Source organism: Sceloporus occidentalis, unplaced genomic scaffold, assembly GCF_023333645.1.
Source record: "Sceloporus occidentalis isolate IW3139 unplaced genomic scaffold, rSceOcc1.0.p SCAF_103, whole genome shotgun sequence".
Classification (NCBI taxonomy): Eukaryota; Metazoa; Chordata; class Lepidosauria; order Squamata; family Phrynosomatidae; genus Sceloporus; species Sceloporus occidentalis.
The window spans coordinates 1,841,467-1,861,010 of record NW_028317083.1 but is presented as its reverse complement, the minus strand read 5'-3'; the positions used below and the strand labels follow the sequence as shown (position 1 = coordinate 1,861,010).

The 19,544-nt window shown below is 38.8% G+C and overlaps 1 protein-coding gene across 1 annotated transcript in view; it reads left to right on the top strand.

Moving 5' to 3' along the window:
• The window catches only part of LOC149283513 (arf-GAP with dual PH domain-containing protein 1-like), a 39,195-nt gene that overhangs the window by 4,012 nt on the left and 15,639 nt on the right, over nt 1-19,544 (top strand). The window contains exons 2-4 of the mRNA XM_089497417.1: nt 7,822-7,952; nt 9,583-9,674; nt 12,131-12,213. Coding sequence (XP_089353543.1) covers nt 7,822-7,952; nt 9,583-9,674; nt 12,131-12,213 — 306 coding nt within the window. The remainder of the gene's footprint in view (nt 1-7,821; nt 7,953-9,582; nt 9,675-12,130; nt 12,214-19,544) is intronic.

Below are 19,544 nucleotides of genomic sequence, written 5' to 3'. Positions count from 1 at the left end.
TAATGTTATTCTAACACATTTCTTTTAACACAAGTGTGCTATTTAGTATTGTTTTTCATTAAAAGAACATGTATTGTCCTTCACTAAGTCCAGTAACTTTAAAAATGTCTGCCATGAACCATATCACTGCCTATGCCTGTAACCCACATGATGCGTATACCAAGGGCGCAGCCGTGTCCTCGAGATCTGTATTATTATTCCTCCTCATTATCTTATTTTGTGGCCTGTTGTTAAGCTGTTGATTAATGTTGGTTGGTTCAGGCAGCCTTTGTAAGGACAGAGGAGGAGAATAGAGAAAAATAAAAGAAAATAGAGAACAATAAAGTGATCAGATAATACTGGCTCTGCCACAGGCTGCCACTGATCTCAGCTTCCATGAGGTGAACACGGGTCTTGTAGATGGTGTAATGGGGACATTAATGGCCGTAGATGCTGAACTTCTGCATAAAAGGGGTGTCTATTTCCCAGAATCGGAAAGCAATGTACCGATGTTATCATAATATAGGAAAGCATATCTGATATATTATGTTTATTGAGGATATATAGTTCACTCATAGTTCACCGGGACTTCCCTCATTATCTTTGATCGCAGTTTCCTGTTTAAATGTGTTATAACGTGACCTTTATTTAAAGGCGCCTTTAATACGGACCTGCATTTAGACAACGTCCACCCCGTCGTCATACTGCGTTCAGGTCCCTGCCTTTACATGCATAATTTAGTGATTTCTGCTGAGGACCAATAGAGGAAGACATGGAAGGGTGAAGGCACGGGGGGTGGGGGTGTTAATTGAAACATTATTTCACTAAAACAGTTTTATAGAATCTGGGCTGAAACAATGTAGCAAAAAATAATGTACATCATTCCATGGTTTGAGAGGGGAGGCTCTAGAACGATACTTAGAACTATGCAGGAACCAAGCCATTAGAACCAATGTTCTAGAACTTGAACGTGTACAGTTCATGCAGATGTCTTTGTTATGAACATTTCTTGTGTGTAAATGTGCTGTTTTAATAATTTTTACGTCGAATGCAGAATTAGACATGTCATTCCCAGTACTCTTAAATGCCCTTTCTAGGAACAATTCTTTAATCATGTCTGATTTTGTCTTATTCCTATTATTTTTTAACTGGGAACACTTTAATCCTTATTTGACACAAAACAAGGCACTGATATGTTGTTGCCTAGCATACTAGAGAATGAAAATGGTGTTTGTTTTCTAAGTGGAACAGTACCTTTAACATTTGGATAGGGAGAGAGAGAGGAAAGGCGACAGTGTCTCAGGGAAATCCAAATATTGAGTCATTTATTGGCCTTCTATAAATTATGCCTCCAGCTCTGATTCATCATTCATACACATCAGCTCGGTATTGACCTCCAAGTGGCCCAAAGACCCTCATGTATACAGCGCAGTGTGTGTGGGCCGCTAACTGAATTGTGTTACAGCCGGTAGCGTAATTAAAGTGGGGCCCGGCTGCTGCTCCGTAGCAGAGGTCAGAGCAATGCAATTTCAAGACAAAAGATTTAATTATCAGTGAAATGGCTGCCTTTCGGGTTCCAAACTACTGGGGCTAAGCAGAGCCGACTATAACAGAATTATACCCTGACTGGTCACGTTTATTACATGACATGGAAAATTAAGCTTCTTAAACGGTGGGCGTCCAGCGTCTGATTACATCCACATTCCTAATTATCCATTTCCAGTCCTTTGTCCTGACCTGTACAGCGTATGCTGAATGTCGGTGACCCATTCTCATGCCTCCCAACTCTCTTTTTTGGGGACAGAGGTAGAGCTTGCAGGACAGCAGTATGTGGGATTTGAGTGACACTCTACCCCCCCGGGGTCCTGGTAGAAGTTGGGACGCATGCATTGGATCTATTGTGGAATGGTACCTATTCTTATACCTCTCAGTCCCCTTCCTTAGGAGGGACAGCCTACTTGGACCCCAAATCCCTGTGTCCCTCTTTACTCCCCATATGCCCCTATATTCTAGGACCTCATAATGTTTGCTGGGTGAAGAAAAGCCATCCTCTGTATTATTAGAAATGATACATTCTTATTATATGCCACAAGAAGGAGTGATGAAGATATACTATGTTTTTCTATCTGAAAACTATGTGTTTTTTTAAAAAAAATCAGAAAACTACTGAACATTTTTAAAAGCAAATCTGAAAGTGAGACTCACAATACTCTATCGTAGGAGTTCCCCTTAACGCGTCCGCTCTACAGATTTAGTGTGATATCTCCGTATGGGATACGATACGGAGATCTCTTAAAGTAGAATGAGACGAGGGAACTGGAATACGCAAAGCGGTTTATACAGGAAGTAAGCTGGGCGGGGCTTAGGCAGTAAACAGGAAGTGCATTGGATGGGTAGTACATGGTAGTAAACAACATCAAACACTCAATAAACTGAATAAAAGAGGTTTATGGCTATAAAGTGATTTATGATTACCAATGCAAGAGAAGAAATGGACCCGCCATTAGGGGTGTCTGAATCAATTTTGTTTAGCTGTAGGGTGAATTAATGTAAACGCTTTTATTTGTCACAAATAATTTAGTCATCTAGTGACAATCATATGAAGATCCTTCCATAGACAAATGAAGAGTAATTTCACACTTCTATATGTCTTAGTAGAACACCTACATTGATTTAACGTTTTTGCTACATATTTGTTTCTTAAATAATATAAATGTCTTTAAAACTGTTTGCCTTTTAATCTTGGCACATTGGGATTGGTTAATTAAAAAGCAATTTTCATTTGTCTTTGGTTTAACCTTCCAGGAACATAGAGGTGTGAACTTGTAAGTCATTTGTATGCACGGATTGTGTGAAGTCTAAGGAGGAGGGCAAGAAACCCAACATGATAATGTTACAGCAGAGAAAGTATGAAGTTTTTGGGTAGAAAGTTCTAAACACTTTTACCAATGGAGCTTTGGTACGTAGAGCTATTATGCATGGTTTTGTGAAGGAATGGATGGACCTGTGAGAGTTTCTTTGGTGATGGCCACTCTATGAGTGGGTACCTGATGGAGAAAGTTGACAGTGCAGGTGGTTCCTTGATGTAGAGAGTGGTGGAACGGTAATTCCATGATGGAGATGGTTGCAATGTACAGTCTGTGAAAAAAATGTATCGGGGTTGCTTGTATTTAATGTCTCAGGATTTGAAACCGTAACCGCTTGTTGTGGTTAATAAAATGGACAGGATGATCATTTTTGCTTTCCAGAAATGTGACCTTGACCATTTATTTTGCTTTGTAAAAATAAGAAAGCTGTTGCGTTTGTGAGGTTATGCATAATAAATTCAGAAGTCTGTTGTTGGTTTGTAAGAAGAACTTGTGGTACATTCTCATGGCTTACTCATAGAAACAATGTTCACTGCCGTCTCTTTGAAATACAGGTTATTGGCCATCATATGTCTTTATTATAGCCATTAAAGTCTTGTTCCCCCTGTCTCATATTTGACTGTTACTGTTACTGTTTCTGAGGGGGTCGTTAACAAAGATGTAGCCGCTATTCCACCTTCTCCTGATGTATCTCACTTTAATTTTCATGTGTCCGTTCATATGAGTGGGGGATGCGCCAGTTGTATCACAGCTGCTTTTCCACGTTCCCTTGGGCCCTATCAATGCAATGCAGAGCTACCGGAAGTCCTCATCAAGAGAATTGAACACTAAATGGAAAATGTTCCCAAAACCTGCAATCATATACTAAATTGTTTGCAGCTTCAAAACTATTAACCATTACGTACATTGTGTAGTTAAGCTAGTCATTAAAAATTTACGGGCATCTGCCTACCCTTTATCATTAGCTGCAGGAGTCTTACCCATCTACCACATTCCATGGGCCAAAGAGGGCCTTAACCAGCTGCCTAACCTCCTCATACGCTAGTGTCTCTTCTGTTTCATATATCATTAAATTCATTTTGAATTGTTACATATGAGCGGAAGATTTCTCAAGTGGTAAATCTCTAGCATGTATCGCTGCCTCTATCCGGTCTAAAGCATTCTAAAATAGAACACTGGTCATCCAATAAGTGGTGACCAGTTCACGTGGATATATGATGGATGGAATGCAACAATCTCCTGTCCTCCTTTCTAATTTTCTCATGATGTGATGGGTGTTGTGCTAGAGTAATTACACTTTTTTTTTATTCACAATGAAAACACCAACTTGTTTTATTATGAACACTCCCCACCAGTCCTCATGTTTTACTAAATGTGACATCCATCCTACTATCGCGTCATCATCCAACATCTCAAGTAACTTTGCAATTATCATTTATCAGAGGTTGAGTTCATCTGATTCTCACATTCCCTCGTGACCGTTCTTATCTCTTTCTCTCTTTGTGGATGTTTTCCCAGTAGTGAAAACACTTTATTTTACTTCATTCAGCCTTGCACATGCACCTACCATTCTAACGGTTGTTTTATAGAATGTCATATGTCAAAAGGACACGAGTATTTGTGAGCAACACTTTTAAGTGACTAGGGGCCAGCTGTTATTGTTCTTCTGTGTTAACCATTATTGTCAATAAATTCCATGAGCTTGTTACAAGTACTACAAGTTTCCCAACTTGTAAGATGGGTGAACAATAGACCCCAACAGCTTTTTTTCTAAAAATACTCATACTGCAAAGAAAAGTCCACTTTCAAGGCAAATACTGTACATGGAAATAAGTAACACACTGCCATGTTTTTAGGATTGTAGAGATAAATCATTACATACGTGGTGGCAAATGATGCATGTATACAGGGCCGGCCTTAAGGGGTGTGCGACCTGTGCGACCGCACAGGGCGCCATGGTAGCAGGGGCGCCTGCCCGGGACTTAACTTAAAACATCGGGTTTTTTTGTTTGTTTTTTTAAAAACTTTATTTAACATCATTCATGTTAAATAAAGTTTAAAAAAAGACCCCGATGCTTTCATCTAAGTCCCGGGCAGGAGCGCCGAGCGGTTGCTCGTGAAGTTCTTCAGCAACCGCTCGGCGCCCCTTACTATCCGTGACGTCGTCGCCGTGCCGGCATCTCATGTTGAGCGCCGGACTACTCCGGCGCTCAACATGAAATGCCGGCACCTCGGCAGAGCGAGAAGACGGATGCCTCCCGCTCTCACCGCAGGACTCCGGCAACAAGGTAAGTGGGGGGGGGTGTAGTTCAGAAGGGGCAGAGGGGGGGTGTAGTTTGAAGGGGCAGAGGGGGGGTGTAGTTTGAAGGGGCAGAGGGGGGGGTGTAGTTTGAAGGGGCAGAGAGGGGGGGAGTAGTTTGAAGGGGCAGGGGGGGTGTAGTTTGAAGGGGCAGAGGGGGGGATGTAGTTTGAAGGGGCAGAGGGGGGGTGTAGTTTGAAGGGGCAGAGGGGAGGCGTGTAGTTTTAAGGGGCAGAGGGGGGGTGTAGTTTGAAGGGGCAGAGGGGGGTATAGTTTGAAGGGGCAGAGGAGGGGGTGAAGTTTGAAGGGGCAGAGGGGGGGTGTAGTTTGAAGGGGCAGAGAGGGGGGTAGTGAGAGGGGGCGCCAGAGGAGTAGTCCACACAGGCAGGGCCGGCCCAAGGCAAAACGCCGCCTGGGGCGAATTTTAAAATGCCGCCCCCCCCTTATCTACCCTTCCTCTCCCTCCGTCCCTGCCGCCCCCCCCATGATCTACCCTTCCTCTCCCTCCGTCCCTGCCGCCCCCCCCATTATCTACCCTTCCCCCCCCCCTTGTACTCACCTTTCAGCAGTCCTGCGGCGAGTCTCCCTGTTCGGTCTCGGTGCCGGTTTGTAATGCTAGGCGCCGGAAATCTTCTCTCTCTTTCGCTTTTAAAAAAAAAAAAAAAAGGGCTTGGGGCGGCAAAGTGCCGCCCCTTCAAAAGTGCCGCCTGGAGCGTTTGCTCCACTTGGCTCCATTGTCGGGCCGGCCCTGCGCACAGGGCGCCACAACTCTTAAGGCCGGCTCTGCATGTATACAGTATGGGAATGGGTAGACACCAGGCGTAGGTGAGGAGTGAGTGTGTGCAGCAGCAAAAACTGCCCTCCTGGTGTCAAACACAGCAAGGAAAAGGCATAGCTGGGTCATATTGGGAGTTCTGAAGAACTGGCAGGTACAAAAAGATAAGAAGGCACCTATTTACAGGTGAAGACAACAGAAGGTTTTACACACACCAGTACCGCTGTTGACATGCTTTGCGTATGTGCATTGCAAGGTGATGACTTCATGATATTGTATATTATGTGGCTGAACGCCACAGTTCGTCATATTGGATCGCTGAATGCGTAGCTTGTACTGATCTCCATTTATCTCTCCAGTTATCTTGCAGTTGGTTTATTCTCAGAATGCAGCCAGTTGCTTGTCTAATAATTTCTCTGTCTAAGGCACTAATCACGCCAGTGCCTGCCAACTGTTGTATTACAATGCGAGTGCAAGCAAATTGCTCCCAAGTTCAGAATATCACTGTATCCGTTTTATTTCCCAAACATTATTGACTTTTATGTCCGCACCACAATTTCATGTGTTTACTGTCGATGAATGGCTGTATTTTAGAGTCGTAATGTCCAAAAATCCATCATCCCTCTTCTGGCAATCCTAGGTATTGATTATGACAGATCGTGGCACATTGATCTTCTCATTGATTGTACAGCAATGTCCTGCTTGCAGGATTTTCCTTCTGCTTTTTTTTGGTCGGTTTATTTAAGAATTGGCACAGAATTGGCAGTGGTCATATATATAACTTCAGCTCGCTGCCAGAGCCGGGTCTTTTCCTGGACTAATTAGATTTAACCCTTTCTTTGGATTAAATAATTTGTACATTGTTACCAGGGCGTATCCGCCGTTTATTTGAAATGTCCTTGTATTGTGACCTCTCCGTGTCTGGAGACCAAAACAAGTGTTGTGTTCCTTCTACGGGTTTTATATACAATCTATTTATCATGTTCCAGTAAAGGCTGAGGATTTCAGGAAATCTGTGTGTTCTAAATGCGTTTTCACTGCGTTTCAAAGCTATTACGGCTGAAGACTTAAAAGTTGCCAGCCGGAATTTGTCTATTTTCATGAGGTTGACAAAGCAGGCCCTTTAGGGTTAGACTGAACCACAACGTATGCTTCTTCTTTGTGTCAGCGGAAAGATGGCATTGGGGGCAGGGTGAGCAATAGCAACGCTTTGCCTGTACCATAACTATTCATTAATTATATTCTGGGGCTCTTTAGAAATAAAAAGAAGGGCGTCCATTAGAAAGAAGAAAAATGGAAATGGTAAACTGGTAAAAGTTAAAAAACATTCTCTTTATCTATGATTCCGACAACAATATCTATGATAAGTTCATATGTAGAGCAAATGTATACTTTTCTGTGTAATAAAAAACAATTAAACAATTATATAACTGTACAGAAGTTGTTTATTTAATCAATAAATATCAATAAATAACAAATTATTTTTAATTTCAACATCTTTGCTGTATTATTGAAGGATGGTAGTCATTAAAATGTTTGTTGGATAGGATTTTTTATAGTTGAGCATGGTTTATACAATTTTGTTTTCATTTAAAGCAAAATAACCTTTTTTACCTTTACTTTTTGGTTGAGAATTTGGGGGACAAAATAGTAACTGGGGACAGAAGTCTTAATCACCCTACGCTGTTTGGCATTTAAGGACATCCAGGTGTCCAATGTAGTCCACACCAGTATATGTATAGGACGACTTACTGTCCTGTTGGGTATTTAAGCAGATCAAGGTCCATATGGATTCCCAGCTTGCCCCTGTCTGTATCCCGGGGGTCTTGCTATACACTGTAACACATTCGTATTGATCCAGCCAGGGCAATTAACTGTTTCTCTCAATACTTGCCTTGCAGATCCAGACTGGGCATCATACACACTAGGGGTGTTCATTTGCCTAAACTGTTCAGGAATTCATCGCAACATCCCACAGATCAGCCGGGTGAAGTCTGTTCGTTTAGACCCTTGGGATGATGTGCAGATTGAGGTATGGAAGTAATTATCTTTTATCTGATGATTATAACCTTGTGTTTGCGCTGTCAGCTCCCGTGGTGGGATAGACCTTGATGTGTGATGTACAAAAGTGTTGTATCGGAGTCACACAGAGTCTGTCATCATTATCCTGGCAAAAGTAGAATTCTACTGAGTTCCTGTACAGGAATATCATATATATGATTATAAAGAAATTATACGCGTTTAGGCTTTCCTTTTAAATCAACATATGCAAAAAAGAGTTAACCAAAAAAGTTGTGTCTTATTTTTACTGCTAATTTTGTAAGACAATGTTACATAAAGTAGAGACATTTATTTAAAGATACAAAGGTGAACATAATCGCTAAGCACAAATGAAATGTATAAGTTTCTATTTTTTCAAGTAAAACAAAAATCACAATTATCAAAATGTTTTCCCCTTTTCCACAGTTTTACATAAATTTTTTTTTCTAATTAATACAACAATTTGTGATGTACTGACGGCCGAGTGTACCGTATGTGATTTTTACCATGTGCCATTGTATTTCCTTGACAATATATAAATGTATACATTTATTTTAGCGATTTCTTTCATGTTGCTTAAATAACTGATTGATGCGTATCTTGAGCATCTTATTGGAGATTTGGGGTAGATGTTAGGATTGAAATTAACTATGTATTAAGTATAAACCTTAGTCTTAAATCTTAAACTGTTTTGGCCTAGATAACCTCCCAAGAATAAGTCTTTATTAAAGATGGAAGAGAACCCCTGAAATGGTGGTATTTTAGAAGTGTTCCTGGTGGGCAGCCATGAGTTTTCATGATTTCTAACAGACCACCCACCTTTGCCTGTTCAATTTAGGACAGATTTATCCTATTTTTTAATTAATCAACAGTAATTAATAATAAACAACCATCTTCTCTTCTGTAACGAAAACACCGAGAATGATTTGTTTAGTTACTGAAAACCGGTCTCACTAAAAGCGTCTCAGCTACTGAGATTCATGTAAGTGTTTGATGATGAGGTTACCACCATTATAAAACAGGAAAACCAGTTTGTCCGGTTTCCATGCCACAGGCGAACAAAGCAAATGTCAGCTCAACCAGTTACAGGACACACGGCCCTGTCGTGTGCTTTCCCTTATTTATTTATAAATGGGGATTTTGAAACGAAATTACTTACTGTCTTAAATAAGAAGGATTATACTTTTTTTCATTAAACAATCTTAACTTTCAAGCCATGTTCCTACAATTTAAATCTAAAGCCGCAGAATATTTATAGATTTGTCGCTACTGTAAGGTATAATCTATCGGTTCATCTTAGTCTGTCATGTCAGATGACTGTAAGAAGATATATATATATATATATATATATATATATATATATATATATATGGATGGGGTTTTTATAGCTTTACTGATATGCATTTAAAATTGCACGCACTACATTTTTTTCATATGACAGGGGGAGGCAATTTTCCGTTACACTTACTTTCATGGGAACTTCCTGTTGGGGAAGAAGCAAAGAGTGTAAATAAAAATGTCCTCCCCCGCCATATCGAAAATCAAAATGTGTTATTTCTCAACATCCTAACATTTTCATAATGGGTTGAAAACTAATACTAAATGTCTGTTTTTTTTTGTAGTATATGTCCTGCCTGGGAAATAAGGTAGCACAACAAAAGTTTGAATCTAAAGTGCCAGCATTTTATTATAAGCCTACTGCATTGGATTGCCAGTAAGTTGTCCGAGAAAACCTTATCTTGAACAAACTATATAATGCAGTTTTATGTAAATTTGTTTTAATAATTGTTTAATTGGGGTGCACAGGATTTTCTGGAGTGCAGCCCAACATTTTAAATATTATCCATTGGGTGTTGCCTCAATGAATCACAACTTAGATGACATTGTCATCACTGGGTTCTCACGCGATTAGGTTTAGCAATATAATTATTAGTCGGGTGCCCTCTTCATATCTAGGTTATTTAAGTTTTATACGAGTTATGGGGACTCCTTCCCAGAGCAGCCCATGGTTTCATGCAAATTACATGGGGTGCCGTTGTGTGCTTACTTTGAATTCATGATACAATATAGCAGATACAAAGGTATATACAATATAGCAGATACATGAAGCACTTAACGTCCTTGTGGCCCCAAAACACACGACAGAATAACCAGAGGTATAATGTGAATTTTATACCTTTTTTATGTTTTTTTTTATGCTAAATCTTAGCGTTTTTTGTGGATGCAGGAAGTAGCCGCACCGCAGGGGTTTTACCTGCTAAACTGTATCAGTGAACTATCAGGAATGCTTACTAGACGTAACAAGGCCCCAAATCTGTATTGAATATGTTGTATTGAATATGTTGTATGAAGTTTAGCAATTAAAGGTTACTTGTACATGCCCCATTACGGCCACAAACAGCATTGTGTCTTTTTATGTCAATATTTGTTTAGTTATTTGACATTCATCAGCCTCAACTAAATAAGCCGTAATTTATTATGTGCATAACTGCAGTAAGATAAAGCATTGCTAGGTTTACTTAGCAGGTAATACACCGCAATAAGTTATTATTAAGGCTTCCATCGAATAAGCAGCTCTAATAAAATAGGTTTATAAGCATGCAGTGAATACGTCACAGAGGATTTTGTGTTAAGTTGGAAATGTTCTGGTGGAAATGTCTCCGGCGTGTGGTTTTGGTAACACATTTGTATTGTGAAGCAAACGAGGTGCATGGTTTGGGTTTACAACTCTCAGCGTAACGTATTCTGTATAGAGTAGTCAATGCCATAGAGCGCTACTCATGCGAAGCTGTCTCGTGTCACGGCACGTATTGGGTGGCTTGGGTTTCACACGATGCCTCGGGTCAGCAGCCGTCACCTTGATACGCAGAATTATTCACAACATAACCGGTTCTTGTCCCGGTATATTGGACTGTATTGTGACGCTATTACTGAATGTTGTAACACCGAAATTATTCAGCAATTCTATAAGTAAATGAGGAAGTACAAAAAATGAGAAATATGTGTCAAAATGGGTATTGGTTTGTAGACAATTTATTTTTTATAGACATGATTATCCTGAAATGGTTCATTAGTTTAAAGCTTTTAAGGGAACTGGCTTAAGCAACCAGTAATTCTCCAGCTGAAGTTCCCATGAACTTAAGACAACCTAGAGAAGATATTCCCTTTTAGCTGCTGTGTATAGCTGATATAACCATCATGGTATATAAGTGGAGCAGCCTTCCTGCAGAAGTGGTAGAGGTAAAATACAGTAAGGGAATATAAACATGCATTGGATAGGTCTGAGTCTTTACATCAGGAAATACAGACACACTAGATGGAGCGAATATATTATTGTAATTATTATTAATGTATAACTATGATTATAGTAAAATAGAGTGTAGTTATTATAATGCCCTCACAGTATGATTGTTTGTTTAAATTTTACAGGGGACTTCAAAACATTAATAGTAAGGTTGACCTTGATGGACTTCTTTGACCTTGAGGTGTCTTTTTTTTCAATCTGAAAAAAAAAAATTTCAATTTTTAAGCGCTGCGTAAACTGTTGGCGCTATATAAATAAAGGATAATAATAATAATAATCTGAATTACTATATTACTATTTGTAAATCAAGGAACCGATGGGTTTGAATTAAGGATTCCCATGCCTTTCTGTAACATATGAATGGAGTTAGTTGTGCAAAATGCATATTATTTCTGGTAGAATAGGCTTAAATAACAAATTTAAAATTTTGATCCCTATCAAGCACATATTAGATATATTTTTATTAGCTTGAGAAACTTAACCTAAAAACCTTGTTATATTTTATTGTGTGCTTACTGCCCTTGACTTCGAAATAATTTTTGGCATCTTGTTTTTGGATGAATTGGCACATCTTACTTCACTTTTGATAACCAACGCACTGATTAAATTCTAATACACTTAGCCTGGTTTAGCTAATCTTGGGTGAGCCACCTTAAAAATACATCGAAAAGGCATGATGGGAGTTCTAGTCCACAACAACTAGAATTCTAGCGGTATCTTGTATGTAGAATTTCTGTTTTCCTGAAACGCTTGCTGACCATGATGGGACTTGCAGTTTAATGACTCTGGTATACAACTGCTCTTTAATTGTTTGTGTCGGGAGCATGCGGTTTGCTGAATTTTGTGTCCTATGTGTTCATTTTCAGAGTTCTCCGCGAGCAATGGATCAGAGCCAAGTACGAAAGGAAGGAGTTTATTTATATTGAAAAGCAGGAACCTTATTCTGCAGGTAGGGAATTGTGTTTCAACTGAACCGCTTTTTGGTAACTCATAGATATTCAGGGTAAAAGAAAATAGCTAGTATTGATTTTCAGTAAATCACTAAAACCTAAAACAGATATTCTAGGATCATGCGTCTCATATATTTTTACTAAGAGAGAGAATTGTATTTCTTTGAACAATAAATTCTACCACTATTATTTCCCTTTTACATCACCATGTACTGTGTTAATTATTCATTGTTTTAGCTGCACTAAAAAGACAATACGGCTATGCTAATTTGCTGTGTGTCTGCATTTTCTGGGAAAATATAGCTATTGATGTCTTGGGAGTGGATTTGGCAACTTGGTTTTTCTCTGCACGGGTTTAGGAAGAAAGAGGGCTTAGTTGGGGAGCAAAATAAAAGGCGTAGTTCAACACTGAAAAATGTAAGGTTATGCATCATGAAACAAATCACTGTTTATTTCACTCTGGCAGTGTGGCCAGGTGATGTACCATGTGGCCTTACATCAGGAGGAAGACAATGGACTGAATTAATAGGACTAGCTACTGAATTTGTTAAATTAAATTCATTAAATTCTGGGCTGTGAAACCCATTAGAATGATAGAATGGAGAGCAGTAAGGATCCATAGACTTTTTAGAATTTTACTATGTGATTTTAAAATTAAAAATGCTAATTGATATGACTTTTATTATTTGTTGTATGCAGCCTGTAAATCAGTGTTACAGAGCACTTTATTTATGCATGCCATGCACAATTAATTCCTGAATTTGCTGAAATTTGGGGAATTTAATAATTCATGTTTATTAGGTTTTTCTTTTTTTTTTATATTTCTCTATTCTGGCACAGCATGCATTTGGCGTTGTGCCGGGAAAGCAGATAAGATGCTAACTACAGAGTTCCCTGCTTAATGATCTGACCCGGAGACCTTTCAAAAATATTTACATATTACAGCCCATAACAAAGGTTCTATGTAGAAACTCGCCAGCTTTGGTAACCAAATGTTACTTGTTGCCATAGAAACCCTAAATTCGCAATACAGCATTGTGCTTGCCTACTCCCTACGCCTACTGCCTATTTCATATGAAAAGAGCGTTTTCAAATAAATCCAAGGAGATACCAAGCAATTTTAGAAACACTAGATATGTATCTCAAAATGAATTGTGTCATTTTTAAAGTTGTAACAACGACTGTTTCCTTTAAAATTCAGAAACATTATACATGCGCCATACCGGCTTCTTTTGTGTAACATAATTGCATAATCCTGTGGTTGACATAAACTGTTAAACAATTTCTAAGTACTTTATTACTGTTTCCTACCTAGAAGCTAAACCAGTCCATGAAATAACTCCCCCGGCTGTTAGCAAATCAGCCCTTTACTGTTCATGAAATAAGGATTGATTGGACATATTTTAGAATATAATATCTAGAAATGTATAATCTAATCTAAAAATATATATAAAAAAATTGTTTCTACAATGCAGTAATCTATATTTCTTCTTTCACTGTTGGCTGCATTTGTGCCCATCATTCAAATTGATCTATACATTTACAAGCAATTTGACCCATACATAGTGCTGAAAGAAAAGTGTTGTCTCTAGAGAACCGTTATTGATTTTTGTTTTCATCAAGAATGCATTTAGAATTTAAGTTATATTTACAGCTGTAAAATGCGTGTGTCTCATTATAAGCACAGTATTTAAATTTAAAAAATACAATTATTATAGGACAACTGCTTTAACAGTTCAATGATGCAAAGAGAGATTGTTCACCTTGACATATAAAGCCGGTGAAGCACATCGTATCGGACGATCGCATGGCTCAAGGTTAAAACACGAAAAGGAAATCTTAAAAAAGCTGACTTTGCTGATTTGGCACTGGAACGTCTCACGGAAAACATTTTAAAATTCATTTTTTGCTCAGAATAGCTGTGTTGTAAAGGAGTTCAATTATCCTGTCAAAGTTACATGAAAATTGTTTTATCGTAACTTCTGTAAACAGTATAGAGCCAGCACCTGTGATAAACTCTTTTACCAATGAATAAAAGAGACAATTGTAGAGTTTAGCGGCTCGCACTCTTTGGACTGGTTTTGAAGAACGAGCATGTTAATTCATTAATACATGCAGTAGATCGTAGTCTGGCAAACCAAGAGCCATGCGACTCGCCCACTGGTGCCCCAGGAGCCAAGCCAGAGCCAAGCCAGACTTTTGGTAACTCATTAACCTACCTGGAAACTTAATAGGGTTTGACCTGGAGTCTCAGGTGAAATGTTGCTTCTGGGACACCCCGGGCCAGTTTCTTTAATCTTCGGCAGGAGAGCAGCGCTGGGTCACGCCCACTCCTCACCTAGGTTCAACCCATTCCCCACCTACTTCTCATCCACAGCCAGTCTAGTGAAGTCCATCTGGGGCTTGCCCCACCCCTGAATTGAACCACACCCCAGAAGAGGTGGGGCTTTGTGTAGTGGATACGCCCATTGAGCTACATTCAACCTAAGCCAAAAGCATCCTTCTACCCCCCAAAAGCAAAGAACAGGGAACTAAAACACTAAGGAGGTGGAGTCGTCTGAGTCTGCTTACACTCCTAACAAGTTGAGCCTTCACCTAAAGGCCAACCATTGCAAGGTGTGTTAATGTCCCTCTGTCTGTCTCTCTCCATAACTACCTACTTACTTCTATCTAAATACAAGGACATTGAAAGTAGACCTGTCGCCAAAAATAAACTTCTCAACAATAAGCTGCTTATACGTTCTGTTAAAATATTTTAGCGCACCATATGGCATATTTTTTTAGAGATTGCAATAAAAGACGCGCCTACTGTGCTTGCTGCTGACCGGTTATATTTTCTATGTTAACAGAGTGAGGGAGCTCGTGGCATATGGTTATCCTGAATCTAAGACAAGACCAAGGACTGGTTAAGGTCTGAGTCTTTACACCAGGAAAAATGGGCCGACTAGATGGGTCTTATGTGCCGTCTACCCGTAACAAAACACGTTTCAAATCCCCTTGGCTGATATATTAATAATATATTTTTTTTTTTAAATTATCTTTGGCACTTGGCAGGTGCTCTCTAACATCACTTAGACCTCTATTCATTTTATTTTATATTTAATAATTACGTACATGTCTCCTGCACGATAATTAATTTAAGTGCTCAAAGGATGGCAATATGAAAATCCTTTTTTATTAAAAACCGCATTTTTGTTCCACAGTGCTGACACGGCGTACATTTCTTTTTCAATTATTATAGTTGTAGTACGTGACCTTGGGGACGGTTAGCCATTAGAAGTCGTAGTTATTACAGACATTCCAGAAAAATGAGGTTATTTTTAGTATAGTTTGATAGTTTGTTAGTTATGTAGTTTTCCCAAAGTACCTTTTTATAATATTCATAAAATGTTGTATTTTATTGATTTTATTTAAAAGTTATGGAGTTTAGGGAATTCTATCTCTCCAGCCAGACTTAATTCATATTTTTGGAGATTACCTATTAAGGCTAGTGAAGCAAAAAAAATGTTACCATGTCATACTTTATCATAATCTGTTTTCTTATTATTTGTCTTTCATGTTTTATGCTTACACACCCAGCCAACTATCCTTTAAGTGTTTTTTTTTCTACATTTGTGATATTGTTACCCTAAGGTTTTGAAGGAATTGTGCATTCTTTGCATTACAATGCTCGAAATTCTTATTGTAAGCCCAGATCTGCTCATAGATAGGCAATGGCCAAGACATCGGCTCAGGGGAGAGTTGAACAATTGAATTCAGAAGAGCATTGGGGTAATGCAGCGGCAGAGCGCCTGACAGCGGGGCTTTTGCCCCAGAAATCAGATCCCTGTAAAAGAAATCCCCTAAACCAAATGTCTCCAGCATTTATTTCAGATACTGAAAAAAAAATCACCAAACAATGGCAATAATTACATTTAATTATGCTAAAAAATGGGTAGGTTTCATTTCATTTAGGTTACATTTCAATAAATACAGACCAGTCCCCATTATATATATATATATATATATATACACACAACCTAAAACCTTTTAGTTCGGGTATGTCATATATTTTAATAGCAATATATATATATATATATATATATATATAGCTATTACAATGTTCAATGTATAATAAGCTCCTAAAACAAACTAATCGGATATTGCCTATGTGTTAATACATGATATGTGTTTTAACACTGCTGTATTATACGGCTTTAGCTTGGAATGCAGGAAATATTTTAATTACAAATATATTTAGGACTCCATATGGCGTGTTAAAATAAATCTGCCACTTCTCCCAAATATACATTTTACAGTTCTGTACGTAAACGGCTATAATGCTGTTCATGGATTACAAAAAGGAATATATGTATTATGATCTCTCCTTATTCACAGTGATATATTCTGGCCTAGGGTGACAGTTAGGGGGGCAGCAGCGAGTCTCCCACAAAACTGGGGGCCACTGCTCCGTGTGCGGAAGTTAAGTCAGAGACGGGAAATGCGGAGCTAAGTGTGGGGTCAGCTGGGGCTCTGCCCTGCGTTCAGCCAAATTATTTCACTGCCTATAACATGAGAGCTTCCATCTTAGCTTCCTTTTCTAAGTTTCTGCAAGGTTTTTCCTCCCCATTACCTTATCTTACCTTCTTCTGCGTGTCTTCTCACTTCCCAGTCAGCCGAGATTGTCATCAACACTTCAGGTGTCATCTTATTGTCCGTGAGTAGACACGCGGGAGAAGGTAGATGAACCCATTAACAATTGTGCAAACTTTCCTTTTTTACTGGCTCTTCAAGCTCTATTTTTGTGCATCTTCCAGAAATGCTAAATTTCTTTTTTTTTTTTTTTTTTTTCTTAGAAAGTGTAAATCCTACATTTTGGTGCGTGAACTCTTCTATCCTGTATAAATGTCATTGAGTCAAAAGTTTAGCTGCCACAATGTAACACATTTCATTTAGCGTAATACGATAATGCATCCGTTCTTTTCATCCGAACGGCTCTGGGATTTCACTTGTCACGAAGAATCCAGCTTTCCTGCTGGTTAAAACTACCAAGTGTTATAAAAGAGAAAGAATTACCATTCTTACAATCTGGATCCTGATGGGCAATTTAAAGGGACGCTTCAGCCATCGTGTGCAAATAATGCTTAGAATGGCCTTTGTAATATAAAGTATATGCATATATAGCAATGTACATGCGCTGGATACTCGCTGCCAGCACCAGACCCTAGATCTCCAATCGTCATTGAAGATTTATATTCATTTTGGAAATCAATAATGCCATTTTACCCTAATTTCCATGCTTATTAAAGGTGCTGTTCCACCTACTCTACCGAATAATAATGATTTAATCATATAACATTTTGTCCCCTCTCGTTAATTTGCTTCTGACACTTAATTTCCATGTGACACCAAAGCGGGCATATAAACTGAAAAGGTCTATGTGATCAAACCTTCATAGGAAACTTTTCTGTTGCCCAATGTACTAGAATAGGACAAAATCAGTGGGAAGGACATAATGCATTGTACGCACAGCCCTGATCCCCAAGAGGTTAACGATCCAACCTTCTTGGATGTAAAAATTCCATTTAGGGACAAAGAATAGCTATCTTTTTTTCCCTTGCACTCACATGACTAATATTTGCAAGGACGGTATTGTCTTGGTAAACAGTGACATCTTGTTCTGGGGTTGAAGACAAGTACCAAAGTCACAAAGGAAATCTCTGTACGCTGACACAAGCCCTGTAAGAACAGCTCAAGGAGCTCATTCTTATTTTCACTCGTATCGTCTGTTTCAGTGGGAGATCGAGACAACCCCTTGGTTTCACTGTTTATGCTAAATATTTATGTAGGTAAATCCGTCAAGAGCGGCCGTGCGTCGGTAATAAGGCTCAATAGGATTAGAAGATTTGCTCTTCTTTTTTTTGGTAATTATTGTAACTGTGCTGAGATTGCGTTACCTGACCTTCAGCTAACCGGCATATCATTATCATGTTCTGCTTTGGAAATGGTATTTTAAGCTCATTGTTCAGCTTAAAGCTACATAAGCTATTCTTAAATTTAGTTTTTTTGTTGTGACTCCAATGATACTCAAACGGTAGTCCACAATATCTACAGTGTCACTGTCAAGGATTGGCCATAAACCCCCAAAGACAGTGTTTCTCACCTTTTTTTTCAACCTGATAATGAATACAAAAGGGTATCAGTTATGTATTTTTGATGCTGCCATGAACCAAAAAATTCTGATTGATTGGATGTTGTCATAGTAACCGGCAGTCAACATGAATGCCGGCAGATACATTGTGGAAGGTTTGTAGACGAAACCTTGTATTTCCCTTCTGTTTCCCTAAACATTGTTCCTCCCCAAATGGGGTACGTATATTATTTTTTCAGCAAAGGTAATAATTAAAAATTCTTCCTTCAACTGGATATTGACATTAATAAAACAAATAACTCTTAAAGTGGGCCTGTCGTCCAAAAAATGCGCGGATCACAAGGTCCATTGCCGTTAGTTATAATACATTTGTCTTTATTCACTAAACTTTTGGGTGCTTGAGAGTTGGGGAAAAAATTTGAGTTTGATAAAAGTCCAACTTGCAAATTCACTAAAGCACTCACCAGAGAAAAGTCACACCTCGCATGCACTCGCCTGCAGGAGACAAAAGTGAATGAGAGTTGGAAAAAGCAAGCAGCTCGGAATTTCACTAACCTGCATGTTCCATGAGAGTTAGTTTTCAATGGCGGGGGGGGGGGATAATATCTTGGGAACATGTGTGTATATGTATGATATATCAGTCCCCATAATGGCTTTTACTACTAGTTGAAACTGGTTTTCGGGAAACAGAATATACGTGTATTTAAGATTTACAGTGCTACCAGTCTACAGAAATGTGCGTTTGCCACAAAGGAAGTCAGACCGAACGAAAATGTATTTTTTTTCCGAGCCGACTATGTGGTCGTCACAGTGAGAATGTGTTAATTACGAAATGTCTCGATAAGCAGAACTTGCTGATGTACTGACGGCACAGTCTGGAGATGTAATAGTTCATTATTCAGAAAGGGGACGTTTCTTGCCAGAACCACTTTTTTTTTTGGTTTGTAGCAACATATAAAAAAATATATATTTTATTAAGAAATGGTTATTATATGGACACAATCAGGAATACAAGGTTTCTAGAGAGAAGTTGGCTTAGCTAATATATCAGATACCAATTTACTAATTTCAATGTATTGTATGGAACGGATAATGATCAAAGTCATTCAGCAGCCCCATCCTTATGTTAAATAAAAGGTCTACTAGTCTGTTGGGGATCATTGACTGTCCTTAGATTACATTTGCTGTTTTATGTCACTC